Raw genomic sequence first — 27,965 nt, forward strand, 5'->3', positions numbered from 1 at the left:
GGCTTTTATTAATTTCCAAAACCAGTTGCTCTTATTTTAAGACCCGCTGGCGTGTAGCCCATCGTAAATAAAGATGACACACCTGGCCCACCACCAAAGGACATGACCCACCCATTCCAGATCTTTTCCACTCTTCTCAGGCTTTCATCCCTGTGCCCTAAGTCTCAACAGATCGTTAACAAGATCAAAGTAAGCTGGTATGAATTCTTCTATACCTTCACAGATTCCTCCTTTCTCTGACTAATCTCTCCTCTTCCCTCAGACCTCAGTAATTCCTATCTCCTGGAAACCTTGCTCCATCAATGAATTATTTTTCAAGTCCATCCTTCCTCTGTGTCAGCAAAAGTCACCTCCACATTTAAAAGTAATTATTTCTCAGGGTGCGGCATGGCTCAGTTAGTTGAGCGTCCAACTTCGGCTCGGGTCACGATTTCATGGTTTGTGAGTTCGAGCCCCAGCGTCGGGCTCTGTGCTGACAACTCAGAGCCTGGAGCCTGCTTTGGATTCTGCCTCCCTCTCTCTCTGCCCCTCCCCACTTGTGCTCTGTCTCTCTGTCTCTCAAAAATAAATAAATATTAAAAAAATTTTTTTAAGTAATTCTTTCTCTATCCTTGTGACTCCTGGAGCCATCTTACCGTCTTTCCACCTCCCCTCCTGTCAAAAGCTAAGCCCCCTGCAGAGTGACTTCCAGTCCACCAACAGACCGTTCTATACCACCCCAGAGCCACAATAGCTCCCTCTGTAGTTCTGCCCTTTAAGGTAAGTAAATTGCCAACTGCCTTCAGTGCGCTTGAGTCGAGAAATTTTGGTCCCCTTCCTGCACAACTTCTGGTTTTCATGGTGCTAGGGAAATGCTGAATTTTCTCTCTGAGAGAAACAAGGCTAATGAAATTAACAACTTTAATATTAACAGGAGGGAACATGACCAGAGGCATGATGGAGGAGGAGGGTGGCTGTGTCAAGTGAGTCGATTATGAGGCTATGTCTTATTTGGGTGTCCAAGGGCAGAAAATAGAAGATGGAAGTGCAGGGGGGAGTGCTGAAAAAGGAAAGAAAACAAGGTGAGAAGCTGCTTGCTAGCTGGGGATGCTTGGCAAGGCTCGCCCCAGGTCTTGGGACTGTCACACTATGGCGTCAAAAAGCCAGGACTCACCTCTCCACCAGAGCTCTCCATTTGCCCTGCTCTCATCCACCCCCTTCCCCCACTCTCAAGGAGGGAAGGCAGAATGGCCTCAAAAAGAAGAGATTTGCCATAGTCTGTATTTCCTCAAACTCCTGAAATTCCCGGACACTCCGGAGAATGAATCTCTACTCTAAAAACTTCTTTCACGTACTTAACAGATGTCTCAGTTAAAAGACCTTTGTTCCAAATTTGGGGAGAGGGGGGCTTAAATACAAACTAAAGTTAATTTAGTTTAGGTAAGAAAAAAAAAAAGCTTTTGCTTTTTTGTTGAGGCGACCTAAATTCTCTATAGAAGTCTAAAAGTCTATAATAGGTTTACCAAGTAGAAGCCCCTGAATGAGAAAAAAGGATCAGAAAAAGCCTAGAGATGCTGAAGGAAAAGTACTCTAAACTAAGTGTTGGAAAGACCTGCTCATGTTCATTGTCTTCTGAGAAAAGGCAGGAGAAATTCTGCACTAATATATTTCCAAGTTGGCCAGTTAGCACACACCTACAGGCAACCAGATCTCACACTCTGCTCCCATGGGTGCAAATCCTCAGGTGTCCTACTTGGGCCAGATCTGAACTGATCCTCTAGAGTGACAGGCAGAGCAGGCCACAGAACCTGAATAGCATTCAGATGATGAGCGCTATCCCTTCACACAGGACTTGTCAGTAGCCCAGATGATCTAAAAAGGAGAGGCACATTATCTCATTTCCCCTGGATACAATACTAGTTAAAAGTGGAAAGAATTATAAACAGAAAGTTACAGCTTCATTAAGCCCATGATGCAGGTCAAGTTTCCTGGCAGCCAATTTTGCCCCAGGCCAGTGCTAGACATGTAGTCATTTACAGGCAGAAATAATAGCAGATTATATAGTCCTTTCTGTGCACCATGTGTGGAAGCTTTATATAGCTATTAATGTGCCTTTCCTACAGAAAACGGTCAGATAAATATAACCAAAAAGGAGTCATTGCCTAATCTTGATGATTCAAATGGGGGCTGCAGGCCTCCTCCATAAAATATTGGTTTTCTTTCCTGAGATGCAGTTCCTTTCATTATTAATTCAACAAAAGGTTAAATTAATTTCCACTCTGGAAAGTAAGATTTATTTTGATGATGCAGATTTCGGATGAATTACATATACTGAGAAAACTACATGGCTGTGCCTATTAATAGGTAAAATAATTATTGTAATTTCTCCTTTTTTGAGGATTTTTTCTTACATTTGTATATGTTACCATGCACAAGAAGTCTTCCAATGTTTTATGAGACCCTTAGAAACATTGCCCTTTATAATTCAGAAATAGAGAAAACCTGTAACTTCGGATTTTATAAATCCCACTTATCTGTCAATGAGGCAATACTTCCATTTGGAGTCAGTTAATTATTTCATCCCTCTTACTTTTCACCCTGTAAGTAACTCTGAACTCTGCGTTCACTTTTCACATGGTGAAAAACTTTTCTGATCACTCTTCAGTTGATATTTAGGAAAGTCAGTTTTCAGGTACTTGTGATATAATCTTTTCTTCACACTTTCGGAAGTTTCTGGTATTGTTTTTGTCTTTATTTTCTGGGAACTGAGCTCGAATCCAGTCAGAGATAATTCTTTCTTTTGGTTGTTCTGAGCTGGAGAACGGAGTCAGATACGATTTTAAATAAAGAAATAGAATGTACACTATTCATCTGGCTTACTTTTCTTGAATCTCTCAAAAGCATTCATGGATAGTGATGCCTGGGAGCGAGCTCAGATTTTGATCACTTTGAAAGCATAAGACACTGTGACTTGTTCAGTTCAAATGTAACTTAAATATTTGGATACTAAAAAAGCTCTTTAAATCATGAATTGGAAGCAAGGAGAGCGCTAAAATTACCCAGCCAATTAGTTGGTTACCTTAAACAGGCCGATAAAGACTGACTTTGGACCAAACGTAGGCTTCAACATCCATGAGAAAGGAGAGCTCGCTCCACTGACAGGAAAGCCAGACAGGACAGCTGTTGTCACAGGACTTTTTTTTTTTTTTTAACTCAAGCAAATCCAGTCACCCGCTTCCTGTATGTAAATACAGGCACTAGTAACCTTCCTTATTCCATCTTGAAATTGAAATTATATCAATACTAAAAGGAGCTTCAATTGCCAGAGACAGATACCCTCCCTCGAAAAGGAAAAGGGAGTGAATGCATAGGAGAGGGGCTCAAAGCATTCCCTGAGAGTGCTAATAAAAGCAAAATAATGACATTTTTGCCTTATAAATTTTAAACAGATAATTAAGAAACTTTGACTTTTATTTCTCTGAAGGACAAGCATTAAATAGGCCAAAATGGGCAGCTGGGAGTCGTGAATATTAATATCACAAAAGGTTATATTCTCTTTACAGAAGAATATTTTGCATAATTGAAAACTCTATTGTTCCAATTAAAATACAATTTTCCTTAATAAAATTTAATTTGCACAGAACTTTCAAAGAACATATCTAGGGTATAAAACAAACCATGATGACCTTTTATTAATGGTTACTTATTTTATTTTATACTGATTTTATTCCAAACAATACAAAATGTGTATTTTGTATTGTTATATATACACAAACATCATGCCCCAAACATCATGGTCTGGTATATACATATCTAGCCTGCTAACTATTATATATATTTACCTAAAAGTGAAGCAATTCAACATAAACTTTTATTTGTAACCTACATTTTTCACTTGCAATATTATGGATATCTTTTTTGATCAATACATACTCATGCTTAATTCTTTTTATAATTTTTTTCTTTTTATTGTCTGAAAATTCAGAGAATCATTGAATAAAGGAAAAAACTACTCATAATCTGAAAAACCTTATATAAAATAGTGAAAATCTCTCCATTCATCTAATCCTACCAACCCATACTTAGAATGTGGATAGTGAATACAAATGAGTATATCCTTTCAGATTTTGACCAAAATGATACTGACATATCTATATATACACCTATATATATTTTCTTTTAATAAGAATGAAACTGCTATAACAGTGGTGTGAAATTTCTGTTGTTCCCCGACTTTAATATGTATGTACATCTTTTCAGATCAGTTGATATATAATGACCTCCGTCTTTTTAGTGGCTGCTTTTTATTGGTCCTTATTGAATAAAATGTATTGACTTACTTAGTTCTTCATTAGTGGGCATTCAGATGGTTTCTTATGCTTTGCTACCATAAATATTACTACAATAATCAGCCTTCTGCACATAAATCTTTACATATGTACACTCTTATTTCTGTAAGAAAGAAGATGGAAGGGACGCCTGGCTGGCTCAGTCAGTAGAGTGTGTGACTCTTGATCTCAGGGTCATGAGTTTGTGCCCCACGTTGGGTGTAGAGATTACTTAAATAAATAATATTTTTTAAAAAGTAAATGGAAGTAGAATTACTAGATTAAAAAGAATGAGAATTTCAAACTTTAATAGATCTTGCCAAATTACTTTCCATAAACAATGCATGAGCTTGCCTGTTTCCCCACACTCTCATCAACACTGGTGTTAGTTACAACATTAGAAGCTAAAGTGGAGAATATAACTAGATGTACATCATGGTTCTCAGACACACTGACAAAAACTTGCACAAGGAAGTGCTCTATTAATTTATATACATCACTAAGAGATACCGCCTCTTTTCTCCAATAGTATTAATTTCAGGCTCTCTTATAACCAAGGGGAACATCACTACATACCAAGAAGCTGGAAAAGAATTGATACTTAGTACTGATTAAATATATGGTGTAATACATACCACATATTGAACAAAGGCCAAATTGACTCAAAACCCAAATTTATTCAGTTGTCACTATCTGTGTACTATTTACGTTGTCTAGTTCTTGGGGCAAATTTTACACTATATATGTACATATATATATATTTATTGTCTGTATGCTATCTAGGTTGTCCAGTTCTTGGGGAAAATTTTACACCATAAATGTACATATGTATGTACATATATATTATGTATATATAGTTTAAAATTTATTTATGTTATATGTGTGTGTGTTGATACATATATATTAATCTCTGAAGAAGCTTGAAGAAAAAGGTACACCTGTCTATGGATAAGTAGTTACAGTAGAGTATGATACATCTGTAATATTATGACATTACAGCAAAGCGAGAACAACCTCTTTGAGGCAAGAAGGGAAGGGAGGCCAAGAGAGATTTCTCACAAGAGGTAGCAATTTTGTGTGGTCCCAGAGCATCCTAGGACTTCTAGACAGAGGTGAAGTCATAAGGGAATAGCAAGTAGATCTGTGGGCTGGAATACAGGATAAAAATGAGAAGAATAAGAGAGAGGCACTCAAGTGAGAACGATTGATCTCAGTTGCAAAGGATTTTGGCTGTTATGCCAAAAATTTGGATCTAAGCCTATCCTCACTGGTGAGCCAGTGGATTTTTTTAAAACAAGGAGGACACACAAATGTGAACAAGTAATTGTTGAGCACCATCATTCCAGGAAGTCTGGAAATCATCACTGGGGTAGACTTGTGCAGCTCCTCATAACACCCAGGGAGAGTCTAGTCAAAGAAACACAACTTTGATCCCAAGAAACAGTATTTCAATAAACATCACCATATATGTCCTCTCCTCGGAATTCTATACTTCGGCATTTTATGCCACTGTCCATAGGCAGTCTACCTGCACATCGCACAGGCATTTCGAGCTTGACAACTAAACCAAACATTTCTTCCTTCGCCTCCCTTCATGAACAAACTGTTCTCTCCCTTCTCGTGTGTCCATTCAATAGCCCAAAGATTTCCAAAAGATTTCGTAGCTTTGTTTTTTTTTTTCCCCTCACCGCCACTACTTATAACTTCCTCCTGTGGGTCTCCTGTGTCCTGGCCCCTTCCCCCCCATTCTATTCTAGACTGCCATCACCTTTTGCCTTAACAATTACAATAGTCCCCTCACCAACTGCCTTGCCTCTAGACCCAGCAGTCTCCATACCTCTTTTTTGTTTTAAGTTTATTGATTTATTTTGAGAGAGAGAGAGAGAGAGGGAGCAAGGGAGAGGGGCAGAAAGAAAGGGGGGTAGAGAGAATCATAAGAAGGCTCAGCACGTGGGACTCCATCTCACGAACATGAGGTCATGACCTGAACCAAAATCAAGAGTCAGATGCTTAACCAACTGAGAGCCACCTAGGCACACTGACCTCTGTAGGGTTTTTAAAAAATATGCAGATCTAATTATACTCCAAAAGCCCACCCCACCACCATCACCATCAAAATCCTTCTATCATGTCCTAATACTACATAAAGGTAAAAAAAAATGATTACAAAACATAGTGAACAGTTTAACTTCATTTCTGCAAAATGTATGCACATGTAATGAATGCAGTGTGTTTAATACACAACTGAAACATAGTATGCATGGATGTATGATGAAATCCAAAATGTCATTGGTACTTTCCATTTTTTTAACTTATTTTTTATTTTCCAACCTTCTAATGAGCATGTATATGTTACTAATTAGTTAATTAATTAATGAGAGGAACGATAAAACCCAAACCCTTTAGTATAGTTTGTATCACTCTATCCTTTGGCCCCCGCTTCCCACAAAACCTAAAGTTGACCTATAACCTGTTGTGTCCTTGATGTTCTTAAGATACATCCTTCTTTCTAATTGCTGACTTTTGCATATTTATTACCTTTTCTTGAAGACATTGGTTTCCTCTTCTCTTTCTACTCATCCTTCAAATTGGTCTCCCCCTTTTAACACCAGGCTCCTTCAACACTGGGGCTATTTCATCCTGTTGACCTGGGTCTTCCCTTCACAGGATGAGAGCAAAGTAAATGATCCTGGAGGAAATGAATGATGGAATGTTCTCTTGGCTATAAATGAAAATAAATTGGAGGTTATAGTCTCCCTCAATATTTACCTTAATACCGTTTATACAACGTCATAAGAAAGAACGCCAAATGACTTCTTCAGCAATGTTAGATAATGTCCTCTTGTGGTAGGCATAGCTTTGGAAAGCATCGACTGACTTCCAACCCTATCAGTCCTCCATTCTTTAAAAATACATGGGTGTTCTCTGATAAGCCATATTTGAAGTTTGAAGCTTTTTACTTAACTTTAATTATTTTTATTTATATTGCATTTTATTTCCTTAATACAGAAATGCCTGCAGTCATTTTTAACATCATTAGAAAGGACTCATTTAGCCACATAGATATTGCTATTTAAATTCACTGAGAATAAAATATGCTAACACGTATTGGGTGATTTTAAAGGGGTTAAGAAGGATGACAACAATTTCTTAATTCTCAAGCATGTAATTATTACTAACTTACATGTGTACTTACCGAAACCAGTATGATTCAATATTATATGTGGACTTCTAAAGCATTTTTTTTTTCCAAATTGATTATTTCTTATTTTGTATAATGTATCACTTGTCATTAAGAATTAAATGGGTAATAAAGTGATATTTACATAACTTATTTGCATTTTTTAAATGAATACATTTAATTCCTATGCGTGGCTGTGAGAGAGAAAAAGAGTAACCCTTACTTTTGAAATTAATGATGCGGCTCTGAAAAAACTTATCCCAAAGAAATTATCTCAACCTTTTGACACAACTTTGACTTTGTCCATCTGTGCATCGTTGGCTGTCGATTAGCTCTCGGCTGCTCACATGTACTGTAACTGGGCTGTATTTACTTTCCTTTCTGTTCCCTATAAGCTTCACCCTGCCTCTAGTTCTGATTTTATAGCAGCTTTTTAAAAAATACTTGATTTTTTTTAGAGCAGTTTTAGGTTTACAATAAAATTGTATCAACGTTACTCACCAGAATGGTATTTTTTTTTAAGCCAATGACAAACCTACGCTGATGAATCATTGTCACCCAAAGTCCATCCTCAAAATGCATTCCAGGTCACTCTTGGCATCGTACATTCTATGGATTCAGAGACATGTATCATGACATGTGTCCATCATTACAACATCTGACACTGTATTTTCACTGTCCTAAAAGTCCTCTGCACTCTGCTCATTCATTTCTCCTCACAGCCGCACCCCCCTAAAGCAGGTTTTTAAGACACTGCTTTGTTTTTCTCCTATTCTACTCACAAAGGGACAATCTTTGGATACATATTCTTATGTATATCAAATCACACAAAATTTCATCAGTAATTGTTTTTTCGAATTTGTGGTCCACTTTTACCATTTAATACTTACTGCTCAACAATATCAAGTCACTTTCTGATTTTTATTGATTCACAATACTTACAAAATTGTTCTTAAAATGTGAGAAAAGTGTGTGCATGTTTAATTCTCATTACAGGTAATAAATTGTTTTTGTTTTCAACCTAAATAAAAATGACATTTATATACTTTCATATCTTGACTTTCCATAAAACTTAGCTGCAAATAAAAACAAATTTTCCTCCTATGTGTGTAAGAAACTTTCCCAAGGGGGGAAAAGCCTTGAAAATGTTGACCCACCTCAAAGGAAACGTCCCACCAGACAAATTACTCTACAAGTGCTATTTGTTTAGAATGTCTATTAATAGAGCTAATACTAATGCATAGATATGTTGCATGATGTGCATAATGTGGCTTTTGGTGCACAATATTTAATTTTAATCATAACCACATTTGTTGAGCCCTTCTTGTGATCATGCATGGTTCTGCATTCATTACATGTATTCATTTATTTAATCCTCTGAGCAGTCTTACGAGGCAGGCTTTCACAGGAGAGGAAACTAAAGCAACTAAGGATTTAATTGGCCCAGGGTCACAAAGACAGTGAGCGATGGAGCTGAAATCAGAAATTTCAGCAATCTGACACAAGAGCCCCCCCCCCCCTTACCCGCCGTACTACTGATTAAGTTAGATCTAGACACTTCTATTCTCTTATGTGCTACACTGGCCTCAATAACTCTGTTTCCCATGCTTTGCACTCATGTGAATTTCATAGGATAACTCCACAGTATATAAACCAATTTCCGGGGCATAATAATGGACAGCATCTTATGTAGCATATGAAATATGATTAATATTTTTCAGAAAAGGAATCTCATTAAAAAAATAAATTTAGTAGCATAGCATACCATCTGCATAATGACTTTTGTTATTGACATCCAGGAGAATTGCTATAAATTAACAAAGAAATTGGTGTATTCACAGAATAGGAATCATATCATGTCCATAATTGGAGACTTACTGAAACAGGAAAGCTTGCAGTTAATTCAAGAACTCAAGAAATCATCCAGGAATGATTTCTTAGTTATGCCAGACAGATGTCTGTCATCACAGAATATTTCTTTTGTTTATAATTTTAAAAAGAATAGTAAATGGATGTCAATTGTTTCCATATAGCTTTGTGATATTTTCTTTTGTTTTGATCTTAGCTGCCACATATGAGTTTTTCGCTCATGACCACATGATAGAACAAATGATCCCACGTGATTTCTTGGTTCAGTGTTTTCAACACAAACTAGTCATCAGAGAAGCTAAGTGGGTAAAAATTCCCCTGGTCATAAGTTCTTTAATAGATAGTCAAAAAGATTTCATCAAAAATGACTTCCTCCTCCGGAAATTAAAACTCACTGAGATAGCTGAATTATCTCCAGTATAAACAATGACAACTTGTTAACCATTTTTAAAGAAACAGCTTTATTAAGTTATAAAAATTTGTTGCTAGAATGCCTTACCACTGACAGCAAGCATAGGCAAAATCTACTTAACATTTCTTTGCCAAAGTTTGGTTGGGTACACCACTCTTTTTTGACTTAGCACCTACATACTGACTTCCAAAAAATAAAAACAAAAATGATATTTCATGGAACACACTTTGGGGAACACACAGTCTTTCTTTGAATTAATTTTTACATCATTTTTACTTCAATAAAAAATTTAAAGTACAATTAAAATAGGATTTTGAAACTTTAAAACACCACAGGGAACGATAAAAAAAAAAAATAATGGTCCATCTATTGAGCAATTTATCCTCTTAGATACTATTTTTTTCCCCAATTATCAGCCTTAGCTGTTAAACGGTTCAGTTATATACACAGCTCCAATTACAAGAAACACTTGGCATAGGGAAGGGGGACTCAGTGGGAATTAATATTGTCTAATGCTATGTCCGTTTTGGTTTTGACCTGTCAAAGTTAGCCAATACGGTGGAGCCTTAAGACACAGTTGGCCTTTTAGAGATAAAACACCAAGGAGCAACAAAGTATCATATCTGAGCAGGGTAACAACTGCAGAGTTCTAGAACAAAGCCAGGCCTCTGACTTTAAAGCAATGTTAGCTATAACTTGGCTCTGCTGGGCCGAGCAAGCATATCTGATTGGTGACAGCAGGATCCCAGAACAGCTGTGGACTAATGCAGAGAAGTAACATATTCTGGCAATCAGCTTGAAATGCCATGTGGTTGTGGATTATTGAGAAGCAGTGGTAGGAGACAAGTCCCCTGAGTGTGTGGCCAAGGAGAGAAGACCCAGTGGTTTTAACTGAGTGGAGAGAGGAAACCTGAGGCAAGATACATAACAGGAGCCTTTGAGGCTAAAGTTGTAGGGACTCAGAGATATGCGATCTATAAGGTCTCACTCTCCAGAGTTGGCTTCAAATGAAAGAGTCACTTCATCCCACACAGTGAGTTGTGACAACCGCTTATCAGTAATGATCAAATCACAGCTAAGCATTCAAGTTCAGGAAATAATGAGCTAATCTAAAACCCATGGGGAATTTAAGACAGGCTAAATGACAATCTTGTATCTTAAAATTTCCCCAGGACACCTTCTCTTGTAACTGGGATCCCGGAGTCCTGATTTCCTCCATTAGAATGGGCAACACTTAATTCTGCCTTGCATGCCAAGGAAGATAGCACATTTTCCACAGGAAAATGCCAGCTTCTCACTGGGCAAACTTGCTGATAACTGGCAATATCCAAGCCTGAACCGATATGGCTGGGTTACATTGTGAACAAACTGCTTTAGAGTTTTGTAGCTGCCACCATATGATTTACACAGTCCCCAAACACAAGTAGTCAAAATCCATGTTCAGTGTGTTCTACATTGTCTTGTGTGTTTTATGGCTAAAGACTGAATCCCAAGCTAATAATAGTCACAGCAGGGAAGAAAAATTGGCAATTTATAAATCAGAGTGCAGTTAGCCCTCAGATACAAAGGGTGCTCGCTCCTTTGTAGGCCTTGGAACTGCAGAGAATCAACTGCTTTGCCCCCCTTGCCCCCACCTCCATGGTTTCCATCAGCCCCCATCTGCCTGGTGAACACCAGTGTATTTCAAGTTGTAATCTCCTTTGCAAAGCAGAGTTGATCACATTCATTGTGCCAACACTATGTCCAGAACAATCTTCATTACAGCATTTAGCACTTTCCACCACAATTGTGTGTTTACATATCTGTTTTCTCTACCAGAACTCCAGGAGGGCAGTGGCTGTGGCTAGCTCATGTACATGCTGAACAAATGTCTGCTAAAGGAATCAGTTGAAAAAAAACCAGCGAATAAATGTCATAAACCATAAACTTCTTTGGAGAACTAAAAACACATGACATAGGAGTCCTGATGATTTTGAAAATCATATTAAAACAGATATTTTCCTTGATGATAGGCCATAATATGTAAATAACTGTTTCTTGTCTGCCATGGGAATTAATTTTAAGTCTTTAGTTAATAAGTGACTTCCTAATGTGCTGTTATTCAAAACTAAAAAATATTTGAGTGACCAAGCATGAGCTGGAAAGGTGCTTTGAGGCTTTTTTTTTTTTCCATTGGAGAGAATAGATTTGACCTGAATCATTCACATTCTTGCTTGGTCAACTTTTGCTTGGTCTTACTTTTGACCAACCGTAAGCATTTTAAAGTGCAGCTGGTTATGTTTAGAGATGCCATCTGTAGCCATGAGAAAAGAGTCTTCCCTGATGAAGAGTTAATTGGTCTGGAAATGTTTCATAAACATGATCTTCATTTCTTAGCATGGTGTGTTTTGTTTTATTTTGGGTGTTTTGTTTTGTTTTGTTTTGTTTTTTTCAGTCTAGGAAGCATGGGTTGAAACTTAGACCCAGGATTCAAACTCTACCTACTCTACTTATTAAACTGTTTGACTTCAGAAAAGCTTCCCCACATTCTACAAATCTTCATTTCCTCATCTGCTGAATGAATGTTCAAACAGTTGTAAAGATTCAGTGCATTCGTGTATATGAAGTGCCCATCCTGGTGCTTGGCATACCCCAGGTTCTCTCTAAGGAGTATTTCCCTTTCTTCTTGCCAACTCACCAGGAGATTGGTGCCTCCCCCAAAGTTAGTCCATAAATACAGTAGGTGTATCTCAGCTCTTCTTTAGCTTGTAGACTGTCCTCCCACAGTTCCCCCACTTTTTAAGAGCACAATGCTTGTAGATTACAATTTCTGCCATGGGATATCCATGGATGCCAATAGCACACTGCCATATGTCATTGCTCTGCTGTATGACACTCCAACAAAACTGTTTAAAAGCTTTTTAGTGGTTAGAACATTCTTCTACTGTTAATATATTTTTGCCCTTCAAGAAAACCCTAAAATATGACTATCAAATTGTGTTGGACTATCTTCTCACTTGTAAAATTAATTTTACAATTACAGAAAGTTCCCAAATCCTCTTCATTTAGCTTCCCCTAATATTAACATTCCACATGACCATGGTACTTTATCAATACTATCAACACTAAGAAATTAAGGCATGTGGTGACTCAGTTAAGCATCTGACTCCTGATCAGGTCAGGTCATGATCTCACAGTTCGTGGGATCAAGCCTAACGTCAGGCTCTGCACTGACAGCGTGGAGCCTGCTTGGGACTCTTTCTCTCTCTGAAGATATATAAAACTTTAAAAAAATACTAAAAAATTAATATTGGTATAATATCTTTACTTAACTAAACACCTTATATGAATTTCATTAGTTTTTCCAATAATTGGGGTTTTTTTTGTTGTTTTTTTGTTGTTGTTGTTTTTTTCCGTTCCAGAATCCCAAATTGCTTTTAGTCATCATGTTTCTTAGTCTTCTCAAATCTGGGGCAGTTCCATAGTCTCTCCTTGTTTTTCATGACTTTGACACTTTTGGGAAATGCAGGTCAGTTATTTGGTAGGGTGGCTCTCAATTTGGAATTGTGTTGATGCTTTCTCTCATTAAGTGAACGTATACGTCTGTGGCAAAAATTCTGCAGAAGTGATGTGTTTCTCTTAATCACTTAATGAGGATAGTGTTGGCTGGGCTTCTCCACTTGAAGTTACATTTTTCTCTGTGTAGTAATGACTTAGGGGAGTGACCTTAAGATTTCTCCTGGAGTATTTTAGATTATTTTTAAAAGTTTGATTAGCATGTATAAACATATAAAATTACACATAGAAAAGACTGTCCTGTTATAGAACCATTATTTTCATAACTGTCTAATACTTGCATTGTTGGGATATGTTTACACTAAAAATTAACATTAACTTTTGATCTTTCAATGTCATAGTAGCTTGGATGTTTGGTGTTAAATGCATTCACATTTTCTTCTGAACAGAATGTAGCCACATTTAGCATGCTTTGAGCTTAACTGTGGATGTATAGGATGCTGATCAGTGGGTGATCTTTAAAAATGCTCTTAATGCTAAATAATTACTATTAAAGCCTCAAAAGAGGTGGAATTTATAACTTAAGACATGTAATGAGATCATTCTTTTTTAGCATATTTCACATGTCACTTGGCATAAGTTCCCTTAAAATTTCAAAATTCCACAATTCTAAGGATCATTGTGTGTGCACACCTGCGTGTGCATGTATGGGTGTGTGTAGGTATAGGTGTGTTTGTGTAACAGTCACCAAGATGAATGTAGGCAGGAAGTGCCCGAGTGGTGCCCCAAACTTTTTTTTTTAAATATTCAACTCTCTGGGGCACCTGGGTGGCTCAGTCGGTTGAGCATCCGACTTCGGCTCAGGTCATGATCTCATGGTTCGTGAGTTCGAGCCCCACATCAGGCTCTATGCTGTCAGCTCAGAGCCTGGAGCCTGCTTTGGATTCTGTGCCTCCCTCTCTCTCTGTCCTTTCCCTGCTCATATTGTCTCTTCCTGCCTCTCAAAAAATGAATAAATGCTAAAAATAAAATATTCTACTCTATTTGTGCCACTCACACAGATGATTCCCTACCAAAGCTACATTTTTAAGGATCACAACTCCATGTACTTTATTAGTGGGCTATTGACAAGTGGGACTGTCCCTGCTGAAATTCATCAGCAGTTATACTCACCATGAGTGATCAGTATTTCCTGGGAAGACCTGACTGCTACTTAATATGAGGCAAATGTTGTTATATTTGGTGTCACCGTTATTGGTAAGTAAACAACAGTGAAAAGTTGTCCTTTAAAATATCTCTGTAGCCTCCTGCCTCTTTCCAAGCGCTACTATTTCTGCTTCCGTCTACAGATAATAGGTTTGCTCCTTCGAAATAGGAAACAACCTTTTCTAGTTGCTATGACTGTTGTTACTCTGTCACTTCTCAAACTGATCCAGATGCTTCCAAACACGAGAGACCCTATGGTCACACATTCAGTTCCAATTCCACACTCCTTTGTTCACAAATCAAAAAGAACTGAACTTTTTCAAATATCGAAACCTATAAATTCATTCTTTCTTTTCATTTGCATTCACATCTACCCTCTGGATTCCATCTGCAACCCAAACCAGCAGTGCTGAAAGACCACAACAAAGGCTGCTTTCCTTGGGGTTCCCAGCTCACCGGAAGTGGGAAGCATCCGTCTCCTCACAGGCTCCGTCTCACTAGATTTCCAGACCCCATTCCATGGACCCAGACGTTCATATGCATTTTAAAATTGAGAATACAGGGTGCCTCTCAGAATGGACTGCAGCAAGCAGGATCATGCTGGCTCCGTCCTAGCTAAGTGAGAGGCCATCTAGGTTAAAAGAGAGAAAATTGCATATTAGTTCAGGGATGTGGAATGCATGAGAAATATATAGAAGTATTCCAAATATTGATGTCATATTAATAAATTTAATTGAGTAGAACTAATTCATCTGTTTATAATTTGTTGCAATTTCCCCTTTTCCTGAGTTCACTGGGGACCAGCTTAATAGTCTCAGGTAGTATAATATATGGCCACTTTCAGCTGATATTTAAGGAAAGAAACACACAACTGTTTTATCCTATCGATGGCTCATTATTACTTGGGTCCTAATCAGTTACACGTAAGACTATGAATTCCAAACACAAATAGCAATTCAAGCTGCATTTATAATTCTGCTCCCCAACACCAAGTTCCATTATTCCTTAAAAGCCATTAAAATTAAAAACCTATTTATAAACTCTCATTAAAACAGGAACATCAAGCATTGAAAAGTACCAATTTTTTAGGCTAATTTTAATTGTATTTTTTTTAAATTTACATCCAAATTAGTTAGCATATAGTGTCCCAATTTTTAAAGCAATGTTATTAGCCATCCCTCCTGCACAAAGTATAGTTACTCATTTGCATTAAACTTCAAACTAAGGCAATTGCATAGGTAGTTTATTCACTGCAAATATTTTATTAGAACAAACTGTAAATAAAAGTCAAAGTGTCTCCTGCTCCTCAATAAAAATATTTAATTGTATGGTGTTTCTTTTTAAAAAATTTAAAAAAAATTTTTTTTTTAATGTTTATTTATTTTTGAGAGAAAGAGAGAGTGAGAGTGGGGGAGGGTTAGAGAGAGACAGAGACATAGACTCTGAAGCAGACTTCAGGCTCTGAACCAGACACAAGACTTGAACTCATGAACCATGAGATCATGACCTGAGCTGAAGTTGGAAGCTTAACTGACTGAGCCACCCAGGAGCCTCAATTGTATGCTGTTTCTTAAAAGAACATCTACTCAGTAGCAAGCTTTATAAGTTTTGTAAGGGGATAGAGCTTACAGCCTTATCCCATAAGAAGTTTTAAACACTGAAGAAGCTTAATTCATTGTCACAATTCTGCATTTGTGTCATTAGAATGAGACAAGGATGAAAATCATGATTCCAGAATAATTTTACTGATTTCTACCCACTTCCTATCTTGGCCCTCGAACACCGTCCTCTCTGAACTTGAATGGCCATGTTTTCACTCATTTCCCGAATGTGGCAGCTGCTCATCGTTCTACCTGGAGCATTTACTCCATCGATTCCCTTTTGATGATGTTTCCACTGATAAACTACAAACGCTGTGAACCCAGGTCAGTATTAAGTGACTGAGTGGGTCCCTCGTCCCTCACAGCCCTCAGAAGGAACCACACGTGCCGACATCTTGATTTCAGACTTCTGGTCTCCAGAATGTGGGACAATGCATTTCTGTCATTCTAAGCCAGGCAGTTTGTCATGGCACAGAAAACTAGTATACCTTTAAAGGAACTATCAGGGCTTTTCTGATTTTCTATTCTTTTACTTTTCCATTTTAAATATTATTTTCTTGGGGCTCCTGGGTTGGGTGTCCGACTTCAGCTCAGGTTATGATCTCACAGTTCTTGAGTTGGACCCCCATGTCGGGCTCTGTGCTGACAGCTCAGAGCCTGAGGCCTGTTTCAAATTCTGTGTCTCCCACTCTCTTCTCCTCCCCTATTTATGCTCTGTGTGTGTGTGTGTGTGTGTGTGTGTCTCAAAAATAAACATGAAAAAATTTAAATATGATTTTCTTCACTTAAATAGATATTTTTAAAAATATAATCATGAGCCATACTAATGGAAAAATCTTGAAAAACATAAGGAAGAAGTTCATTTCTGCTTCTTCATCTCTGGCCTACCGTTCTTAATCTCCAATAGAGCCACTGATCAGAGGCATCTGTGCATCATTCCAGCAATACATAGGCACAGTCAGGCAAATACAATATTTAGCATTTTCTTTTACTTAAATAAGTAAACTTAAATAAGTAAATGGTATATATAATGTCCTGCAAGCTGATTTATTGCTCTTAATAAAATTTCTTTTGTACTACTCCATATCTTTACTCTGTATCCTTTTTTTCTAGGAATTACAAAATATTCCATTACATGGATGTTATTTAACTAGTTCCCTATTGATGGATGCTTGAGTTGTGTCAAGTTTCTGTTACTATACAAAGCACTCTAATAAATTCCCTTGCAGACTTTATAAAGTATACCTGTAGGATAAAGTCTTAGCAGAATAATTATATTTGCAAGATATTTTCAAAATGCCTCCCATGAAGGATATAAGTCTCCTTTCATATGAATTTATAGGCATTTAACTCTTTTCTTAATGAAAAAGTTCAGTTTTAGGATCAATGTGGTATGTAAACAATGATTTCAGGTGGATTATGCTGTAATTATTTATTGCTAATATATACCTCAGCTAATTTTCTATGAATGTTCATTAGGTATCTAATAATGTGAATCACATAAGAACTATTCAGTATTTTATAGCTTGCTGACTACAATACAAGGAAAGCAGTTGTTCAATTTAGAGACAATGTGAAGATAAAAAAAAAATTCTTTGCTTTTGGAACAAGATAGTGAAATTAGCTCCTCAGGAACCTCATTTCTTTCTTTCTTTTTAAATGGAAATGTAAGTATCTTATTAGTTCCAGGTGTATACCATAGTGGTGCAATATTCTTACACACTACAAAATGATCCTCATGATAAGTCTAGTTACTATCTGTCACCTTACAAAGTCATTACAATATCATTTACTATATTCCCCAGCATACGTTACATCTTCATGACATTTATTTTATAACTGAAAATTTGTACCTCTTAACCCCCTTCACCTATTTTGCAAGTCCCCCAAAGATTTGTTTCCCGTAGCTATCAGTCTGTTTCTGCTTTGTCTCATTTGTTCTTTTGTTTTGGTTTTTAGATTCTACATATAAGTGAAATCATATGGTATTTGTCTTTCTCCGACTTATTTCACTTAGCACAGTGCACTCTAGCTCCATCCATGGAGTTGAAAAAGGCGAGAGCTCCTTCTTTGTTATGGCTGAGTAATATTCTATTATATATTTATATAATTTATATAAAATTATAAATATACGTATATACACACATACATATATATCAGTTCTTTATCCATTCTTCTATCAATGGACACTTAGGTTTCTTCCATATCTTAGCTGTTGTAAATAATACCACAATGAACATAGGGGTGCATGTATCTTTTTGGATTGGTATTTTCATTTTCTTTGGACAAATATCCAGAAGTGGAATTGCTGGAATTTATGATAGCTCTATTTTTAATTTTTTTGAGGAAACTCAATAGTGTTTTCAATAGCGGCCACACCAGTTTACATTCCCACCAACAGTGTTCAAGGGTTCCCATTTCTCGACATCCTTGCCAACACTTGTTATTTTTTGTCTTTTTGATAATAGCCAATCTGACAGGTGTGAGGTGATATTTCATTGTAGTTTTCATTTGCGTTTCACTGATGATTAGTGATGTTGCGATCTTTTTGTGTGCCTTTTGGCCATCTATATGTCTTCCTTGGAAAAACGTTCATTCAAGTCCTCTGCCCATTTTTTAACTGGGTTATTTGTGAATTTTTTACGTTAAGTTATGTGAGTTCTTCATATATTTTGTATACTAGTCCCTTATTGGATATATGATTTGCACATATCTTCTCCCATTCAATAGGTTGCTTTTTTGTTTCATTGATGGTTTTCTTCACTGTGCAAAAGCTTCTTAGTTTGATATAATCCCTTTTGTTTATCTCAGCTTTTGTTACCCTTGTGTAAGGAGAATGGTCCAAAAAAAATATTACTAAAACCAGTGTCATAGAGTTTTTACCTATGTTTTCTTCTAAGAGTTTTATGGTTTCACATCTTACATTCAATTCTTTAATTCACTTTAAATTTATTTTTATATATGGGGTAAGATAGTTCTCCAGTTTTATTCTTTTGCATGTATCTGTCTGGTTTTTCCAGCACCATTTATTGAAGAGACTGTCTTTTCTCCATTGTATATTTTTGCCTCCTATGTCATAGATTAATTGGCCATATAGAAATGGGGCTTGGGGGCTCTTATTCTGTTCTATTCTATTGATCTATGTGTTTGGTTTGGGGGCTAGTACTATACTATTTTGACTACTATAGCTTGCAATACAGTTTGAAATCAGGAAACTCTAGCTTTGTTCTTTCTCAAAATCGCTTTGACTGTTTGGGGTCTTTTGTTGTTCCAGACAAATTTTAGGATCCTTTAGGAACCTAATTTCTTGTCAGAAAGACCAGTCTTGATATAGAGGGGTCCCTGCCTCCCTAGGAACTGTACCAGGATTGCCAAGTTTGAGAAGTCACTACTGACTTACAGGAAAAAGCAGTGGTCCAGGAGGAGAGGAAGAAATGGGTACCTTGGAAGGTATGGATTTCTTAGAGAGTGAATGTGTATTTTTAAATTTAGATGGGCATTTTTCATTATTTAGTAGGAGAAGGAGAGAATTGTTTCATCTTAAAAGGGTGATTCCATGGGGCCAGAAAAGCAAGTAAGATTTAAAAATACCTACCAGATCAAATAGTCCGTGCCTCTAAAAATATGGTAATATCACATCAAAAATGAGAAACACCACAAATTCCTTTATGGCTAAACATGTTTTTAAGGAATTAAATAGGTTTCCAGAAAAATTGGTAACAAGAAACAGTGATCATGGATTTATGGATAAGTAGGGGGTAAAACCAAGGGCACCTTAAGATTCTTCTGTTAGTTGCTACAACATTTCATGAAAAGTTAGTAAAATTTTAAAATTATATACTAAACATATATACTCTACACATGTGTGAACAAGGAAATCCCTGATAATTATCTCATTGGATTCTAGTGAGAGCTATGACAACCCAGTAAAGAATTTGTGAAATCTCCAGCAAAATGATGTACTCTAAATGTGGAGCTCTCTGGGGTTAAGACCATTTTAAGCAACTCTGCTAAATACCACCTTTTTTGTGTATCTAGACTCTGAGGCTCCAAGGGATGACACTTAAGACCAAAAGAGCTGTCATTCATTTTCCTGAATATGCCTGAGCCTGAACAAATTACTAATCACCCCAGTGAAGAAAGAAAGGAGAGATGCTAATGAGTTTTTTTCTTTCAAGATAGTTTAAATTTTGTTACTGGTAGGGGTAAGCACTTTTAATAGCTAAGGCAGTACTCAAAAAGATTCATATGGCCCGAGAAGAATAGGTTTCACAGACTCTTAGAGGAAAAGAGAAATTTGGCTGCATATTCTATCTCCACAGTGGTTTCACCAAGTATGAGTTTGTTTCTCTTCCACAGCAAGAAGCACAGAGGACAGCCCAAAGTTGGCACTGCATCTCTGTAGCCTCATCTATGCCCTGGGCTCTTTCAAATTTCTGCTCATGGCCGTCTCATGGTCACAGCATGGCTGCTCCCCCTTCAGGCTCACATCTGCATTCCAAGCAGAATCAAGAAACAGGGTGACCAAAAATGTATAGCATCAAGGAGGCAAAGCTTATATCAGGGAAGCAAAACTTCTAGAAATTCATAGCCAATTTCCACATTCACTTACTAATTTTATTTATTTACTTATTTTGACCAGAATCGTGTTGCATGGCTATGTCTAGCTACAAAGAAGACTGGGAAATAGAATTTCTTCTTCTCCTCCTCTTTCTTCTTCTTCTTTTCTTCTTCTTCTTCTTCTTCTTCTTCTTCTTCTTCTTCTTCTTCTTCTTTCTTTTAATGCTAGATAGGTTGTTCTGCACAAGAAAACAAAGGTCTTTTGTTAGAAAGGAGGAAAGGAGAATGGGTATTCTGTAGGCACCTAACATTTGTCTGCTGCCGTACTTAAGAGATCATTTAATGCAATTTCCACCCTCTTTTTCTTCCACCCTTCCTCATTTTATGTTGAGAAAACTAGATCAAGTGACCCACTCAATATCATACAGACAGTTCATGGCAAAGCTGGAACCAAAATTTGAAAGTATGATCTCTTAACACAGTGGTGCTCTTTCCAATGTATGCCACTATTCTCTTAGTTCATAAACTGTGCACAGAGCCCCCCCCCAGTTACACAGATACCATTTTTCTTCTCCTTACTCCCTCAACTCTGTTTCCAGACTCAGGTCTGTATTTGGCCATATGCTTGTCTCATTCAACCTTAAGAGTCACATTGTTTGGCTGCAGCCAGAAAATGAATAATGTCCACGTCAGCGGGCTGCTTTGGCTTTCCAAAATAGTGAAGACTTTAACCTAAAGGGTTAAGATTTATGAACTGCAAACAAAGATTAACTGCTAAGGAGAAATAAAAAAGGAAACACAGAATACAATAGAATATTCTTTGACCTAAACCTCAGAAAGGAGAATATGACTAAGTTTCATTTACCTTGAAATCTGCTCTCCCTCTCCTAACCTCTGCTATATCTATCCTTTGCAATATTACTTTGATTCCTGTGCTTAGAATTTACTAGAGTAGGGGGTGCTTGTGTGACTCAGGTGGTTAAGCATCCAACTCTTGGTTTTGGTTCAGGTCATGATCTCATGGTCTGTGAGTTCAAGCCCTGCATTGGGCTCTGCACTGACAGTGCACAGCCTGTTTGGGATTCTTTCTTTCCCCCTCTCTTCCCCTTCCCCACTCTCTCTCAAAAATAAATAAATTAACTTAAAGAAAAATAATTTCCTAGAGTCATGGCTGTTTAGTTAGAACCAACATGTCTGATCCTACCAACTGTCATAGAACAGTAGCTGATGGGAGCGTCCATCTGAGGCAGAAATAGCACCATGCCAGGTAGCAATTCAGACACAAAGGCCAAAGTTCACTCAGTCTGGGAGTGGTCCCTCAGTCTGCCTCCCACTCTGCTTTTCTGTGTTCTACATTATATTTATTCTATTATCATAGGCTCATACGTGGGATCCTGGGTATTCAGAAAGTGCAAACACTAAACATTTCATTTTATTTTATTAAAAAAATTAATGTTTTACTTATTTTTATGAGAGAGAGAGACAGAGAGAAAGAGAGAGAGACAAAGAGACAGAGAATGAGGGGGCGGAGGGGCAGAGAGAGAGCGGGAGACACAGAATCCATGAAGCAGATTCCAGGTTCCAAGCTATCAGCACAGAGCCTGATGCAGGGCTGGAACCCAGGAACCATGAGATCATGACTTGAGTCAAAGTCGGATGCTTAACCGACTGAACAGTTTAAAAGATTACCATGCTCGGGGCACCTGGGTGGCTCAGTCAGTTGGGCATCCAACTTTGGCTCAGGTCATGATCTCGCAGTTAGAGGGTTCGAGCCCCACATTGGACTCTGTGATGACAGCTCAGAGCCTAGAGCCTGCCTTGGATTCTGTGTGTATGTGCCTCTCTCTCTGTTCCTCCCCCGCTAGCACTCTGTCTCTCTCTCTCTCTCAAAGGTAAATAAAGATTAAAAAATATTTTTTTTGTTTTAAATAAAAAAAATAAATAAAAGATTACCATACTCTATTGCCGTCCATTTGTTTCAGAAGCTTTGAAGTCAGAACATGCTTCTGTATTATTAAACTTTTTCTAAGCTGCATCTATGAAGATAATTAGAACAAATAAGATGTAGATTTCAGTGCAGGATTAGGAAGACACTTCTGACAATGAGCTAGACTGTGCCACGTGAGGTTAGGGATTTGCATTCTCAGCATGGCACTTTGCACGTTCTAGGTATTAATACTTTTCCATTTTGAAGATGTATTCAAAAATGCTTATGACCATGTTATGAATTAATTGTTCTTCCTCTGAGTAGGAGTTTGTAGTAGACAAGCTCGGAGATGCCATCTCAAGAAAGATTCTGTGATTTGATCATTAAAATGTAGATTGTCAGCATATGAGTTCCTTAAAAATGACTTTCTTCTTTTACTTAAGATGTCAGATAAATCCTTTTCCTGCCTTATCTTATGGCCTTTGACGTGACATTTCTTCTCATAGTTCTCATTCCCTGATTTTCCCATTATTCAGTTCAGATGTTACCTCAGAAAAGCTCCCATGACTAACTCACCCCAAATAGCCCACACCCACTAAGCAGTGACTGAGCTGGGCCCCCCACAGATCAGCACATGTAACAGTACATTTTTCTCAGTGATGGATCCATGTCAATTACATGTTGGGCTTCAGCAGAAGTAGCTGGGACTCTGTCAGCTGTGGTCTGGACTTTCTAATGCCCCCCGTGTGAATATTAGGATTTGTCCATAAACACACACACACATACGTACACCAGAAAGACCCCAAACAAACTAATCTTCAGGCAAAGGTTTATCTAAATCCAGAGTTTTAGAAATGTCTCAACATTATTTGCATGAATCAATCTACTATCTATGTATCTATTACCTACCTATCATGATCATCATCATCTATCTATATCTATACACATAAATATATATATGTACTGAAAGGTATCTTTTTATTAAAACATTGAACACTGCATCTCAGTCTAAAGTACCTGAGTTTAGGTGCCTTGGTGGCATGTCCATGGTGTGTTTTACATGGCATATGTTGTTCTGTAACAAAGCATTTCTTGAATTGTTTTCTCAATCATGTGTCTTAGAAATCTCTCCATATTGGTTCGTTCATTTTGGTCTATCCTTATGCATTACATAAGGCTTTCTCTAGAGTAGACTCTGAGAAGTCTGATATCAAGGCTATGGAGTCTGTGATTTTTTTTATTTTAGTATAAACTTTCCTCCAAAAGTAGCTGAACTAATTTGCAATCCCATCAACAGTGTATAATGATATTTCTCATTGTCTTCTCTAATGTTTGATGTAAACATTTTTTTGCAATTCCGTAAATGTTTAATGTCATTTTTCTAGCCTTAAAAACAGGTCCAACCTGCACCAAAAATAAATGTATAGATGGATATCACACACACACACCACACACACACACACACACACTCATACATATCGTACATAGATGTTTATTCAGACAAAAACTCCTCACATTTATTAACTTTGTGTCATTTTAATTGATTTTTATAAGGAGCTCTTTAACACAAATTACTTTCCTAATCTTTAATCAGTATTCTAAATTCCAGTTTCAGTCATTAATTTAAAAATGGAAATATGTATACTGAATTAAGATTTTAAGAAGTCTGTACATCACCCTCGTTCCTTTTGTTCCTTACTATCCTGAACCTTCTCATGTGAGATGTGGAAATCTGAGTTGGGTGTGAGGTTATGTGAAAGGGTGAGGGATGGTGACTAGAAATTGCTCCTTAGAGACAGTTACAGAGCAAAGAGGAGGGCAAACCCATTCATTATTTCTCTCCATTACCGAGAATTTATGATATGAAGTGAGAGACAATTGAGCCTAACCATTTATGCATCCAATAAATATTTGCCTACTATATGGTAGGGACTGGGTATATGTGTGAATGAAATAATTATTTGCTCTCATATAGTATTCAGTCTGGTGGAAAAGACACAAATAACAAATTATCACCAAATGGTGAAGGGCATGAAGGAAACAAGCGGAGGTGACATGGACTAGGGAGGGGCTACATAATCATGCTAGAGTTTCAAGAAGGCTTTGCTGAGACTTAAAACACAAAAAGACACTCTCCAGGAAAAATGAGAGGGAAAGCATTCCCGATAGAAAGAATAGCATTTTTACCTACCCCAAAACATGATAGACTGTGAGAGCCTGATGAAAAGGGAGGCAGTGGAATCAGGTGAAGGAGGATGGAGGGACACAGGCAAGGTACAGGTCCCAATACCTTGTGAGAATAAGCTAGGAGATCACTTTGTAGTGTGTACACACGTTGAATTGTAATGTTCCACGCTTGAAACACATATAATGTTATATATCAATTTTACCTCAATAAAAAGAGAGCACGTGTGTGCATGAGACAGAGAGAAGGAGGGGGGGAAGGGAGGAAAGAAGGGAGGAAGGGTAAAGGGAGGAAGGAAGGAAGGAAGGGAAGAAGGGAGGAAGGGAAAAAGAGGAAGGAAGGAAGGAAGGAAGGAAGGAAGGGAAGAAGGGAGGAAGGGAAAAAGGAAGGAAGGAAGGAAGGAAGGAAGGAAGGAAGGAAGGAAGGAAGGAAAAGAAGAAGGGAGGAAGGGAAAAGAGGAAGGAAGGAAGAAGGGAGGAAGGGAAAAAGGAAGGAAGGAAGGAAGAAGGGAGGAAGGGAAAAAGAGAGGAAGGAAGGAAGGAAGAAGGGAGGAAGGGAAAAAGAAAGGAAGGAAGGAAGGAAGGAAGGAAGGAAGGAAGGAAGGAAGGAAAGAAGGAAAAGGTAAGTGAAAATGAGAGTATTCTAACCTGCCAGTACAGGGGAGAGTTGAAGAGAGATTTCAGAGAGCCAAACTGCTGCTCTCCACTGCACATGTCAGACTAGAGAATGAATTGCTTTGTACATATCATGCCTCTACAATGATACTCACTGCAGTGAGATGCTACCTATTTTTATAAATACATGAACATGTTTTGAAAAAAATATATGTATTTGACTCCATTTCTGACGTATCATGGGTCCTTAATAAATGTGAATTGAAATGGAATTTGTCTGTTAATTCTCCTCAAATATTTCCCACTTTTTCACATTAATGGCTTTTTATTCACTTGATATATGGTCTTCTAATACAGTATATTTTTAATGAATCAACAACACACAGGTATGTTTTTAAAGTAAAACTTGCATCCATTTCTTTAAAAACTGGCAGAGCAGTAATAATATCAGTGACAGTATTAATGCAACAATGAATGTCAGTGCCAAAATAAAGATTGAATTGCCATTGGAATTTATATTTATCCCTCAATGCAAGTAGCTACTTCTAGCACAAACAACTTCTGACAACCCAATACCGTGAGAAGGGTAAGCAGTTCCTCCTTTTTATCTATAAAGTTTATTTGGCACAAAAAAATCTTATTCTTTAGATTTTATTACTATCTGTCATGTTCACTGCAGCTAATTTCTATCTATCATTTTAATGCAGGATTGTGGTTTGCTGATTCACCCAGAAGAAGCCTGTGGATTACAGCCTATTTCCTCTGACTACATTGAAGCCATTTCACAGCCTGAACTAAAGATCTGTCCATCTGGGGACACAAAAGGTGACTATTACATTGGGTGTCACTTCTCTTAAAAAAATTATTTGATATAGATGAGTGTACGCTTATTTGGTTTTTTTTAAATTTTTTTTTTAACGTTTATTTATTTTTGAGACAGAGAGAGACAGAGCATGAATGGGGGAGGGTCAGAGAGAGAGGGAGACACAGAATCCGAAACAGGCTCTAGGCTCTGAGCGGTCAGCACAGAGCCTGACGCGGGGCTTGAACTCACAAACCGTGAGATCATGACCTGAGCTGAAGTCGGACACCTAACCGACTGAGCCACCCAGGCGCCCCGAGTGTATGCTTATTTGAACTATCCTTATACAAAAAAAATCAAGGTACTACACAACTTTTTCATTAGTATGAACTGTAACACATGTAATTAATGCATTATTTTAATATGTGAAATATTTGTTAATCAAATGCTTTTCTCTTCACCCTCCGCTCTTTGCCTTGTGAATCCATATTCATCTACAGATATCAGCCAAAAAGTCACTTGTGCCAGAAAGCCTTTCTTCAGCCTCTGATTTGTTTCTTTATTATACATTTTCATTGTACTCCATGCTTTTCTTCCATGAGAATTTCCACAATTATTAAAATGCTAAGTATGTAATTAATTCTTTGGTGTCAGTCTTCCCAGATTGTGAGCTGCACGAGGACAGGGAATCTGACTTGTTCACACTATCAGTTCACTTAGTACTATAATTTCTACAGAGTACGTAGACTGTGTCAGCCAAAGAACTGTCTTAAGGAAACAAGTTTCGTTTCCTTTGATTATATAAAAAAAAAAAAAATCCTTGAGAATGATCTCTCATGTCTCCCATATGTTGAGCATTAATAGAAGCAGGAAAATCATAATGTCAAATTAGAATTATAGTGTTGAATCCTGCCTGATTCTAGAACAGACCCGGAATGAGACACCTTGGTGCCACTATCCACTTTCCCTGTTTACCTCCTTCCCCAGCACTTTTCTTTCAGTGGAGTCTAGTGGGGTCAATCCAAAGGTGGGGACCAAAAATGCTTCCAAAAAGATAAGAGGAACAGGGAGCATCTTCTCTGAGATTTCTGCTTGCCCATCTGGCCTCACGACCCCAAGTCTCCCTTCATCTAAAAAGTCTAAGAAAACACTCAGGAGCTTTTCTACCCTCACCATGAACTTCACACCACAACCTGAATGGGAAATGAGTTTCACAAATGAGCAGTACAAATCGCAATTTGGCACGCACGGTGAGCAAGCGTGGGCATATCCCTGCTCTTGAACATGTGTTCTAAATAATAAATTACAGTCGCTGCATAGGGAGGGATTTACCCATTATGACATGTCAGGAGGTATGATTTATGATTCTCAGCTAAATGAGATATACACTCTTACGTACAAAGGAGACCCCGATGTGTCTAGTTATGGATTTTCTTTATCAGATGACATTTTATGAGAATCATAAAACAACTTAACTTTCTTGCTGCTATTGAGCCAAGTCAAAAGTTCATCAACAAAAAGTTGAAGATATGGTACTGAGATTCCTCAAGAAGTGGCATCTTTTTCTGTTCATTAAATTTGCTGTAACTTACGCCAGGCCCTGTCATGAAGCTATCTCCATGCCTGGTCCTTAACAGGAGATGCTGCCTTCGAACAGGGACCTTCTGGTAACTTGAGTAGCGAGGCTTCTTTAGAGAAGACCCCAAAATTGACTCCCCAGTCAAGCCCATGCCTCTTAGCCCGACGATACCAGGCCTCGTAATCTGACCCTTTTAGGCCCCCATAATCTGGCCCTTCCTCTCTCCC

At 37.6% G+C, this 27,965-nt stretch overlaps 1 protein-coding gene across 5 annotated transcripts in view; it reads left to right on the forward strand.

Moving 5' to 3' along the window:
• The window catches only part of CPED1 (cadherin like and PC-esterase domain containing 1), a 268,681-nt gene that overhangs the window by 197,248 nt on the left and 43,468 nt on the right, over positions 1 to 27,965 (forward strand). For all 5 annotated transcript variants that reach the window (XM_060632979.3, XM_060632976.3, XM_060632977.3 and 2 more), the window contains one exon: positions 26,065 to 26,182. In XM_060632979.3, coding sequence (XP_060488962.3) covers positions 26,065 to 26,182 — 118 coding nt within the window. The remainder of the gene's footprint in view (positions 1 to 26,064; positions 26,183 to 27,965) is intronic.

The sequence above is a fragment of the Panthera onca genome, chromosome A2 (assembly GCF_046562875.1).
Source record: "Panthera onca isolate mPanOnc1 chromosome A2, mPanOnc1 haplotype 2, whole genome shotgun sequence".
NCBI classification, from domain to species: Eukaryota; Metazoa; Chordata; class Mammalia; order Carnivora; family Felidae; genus Panthera; species Panthera onca.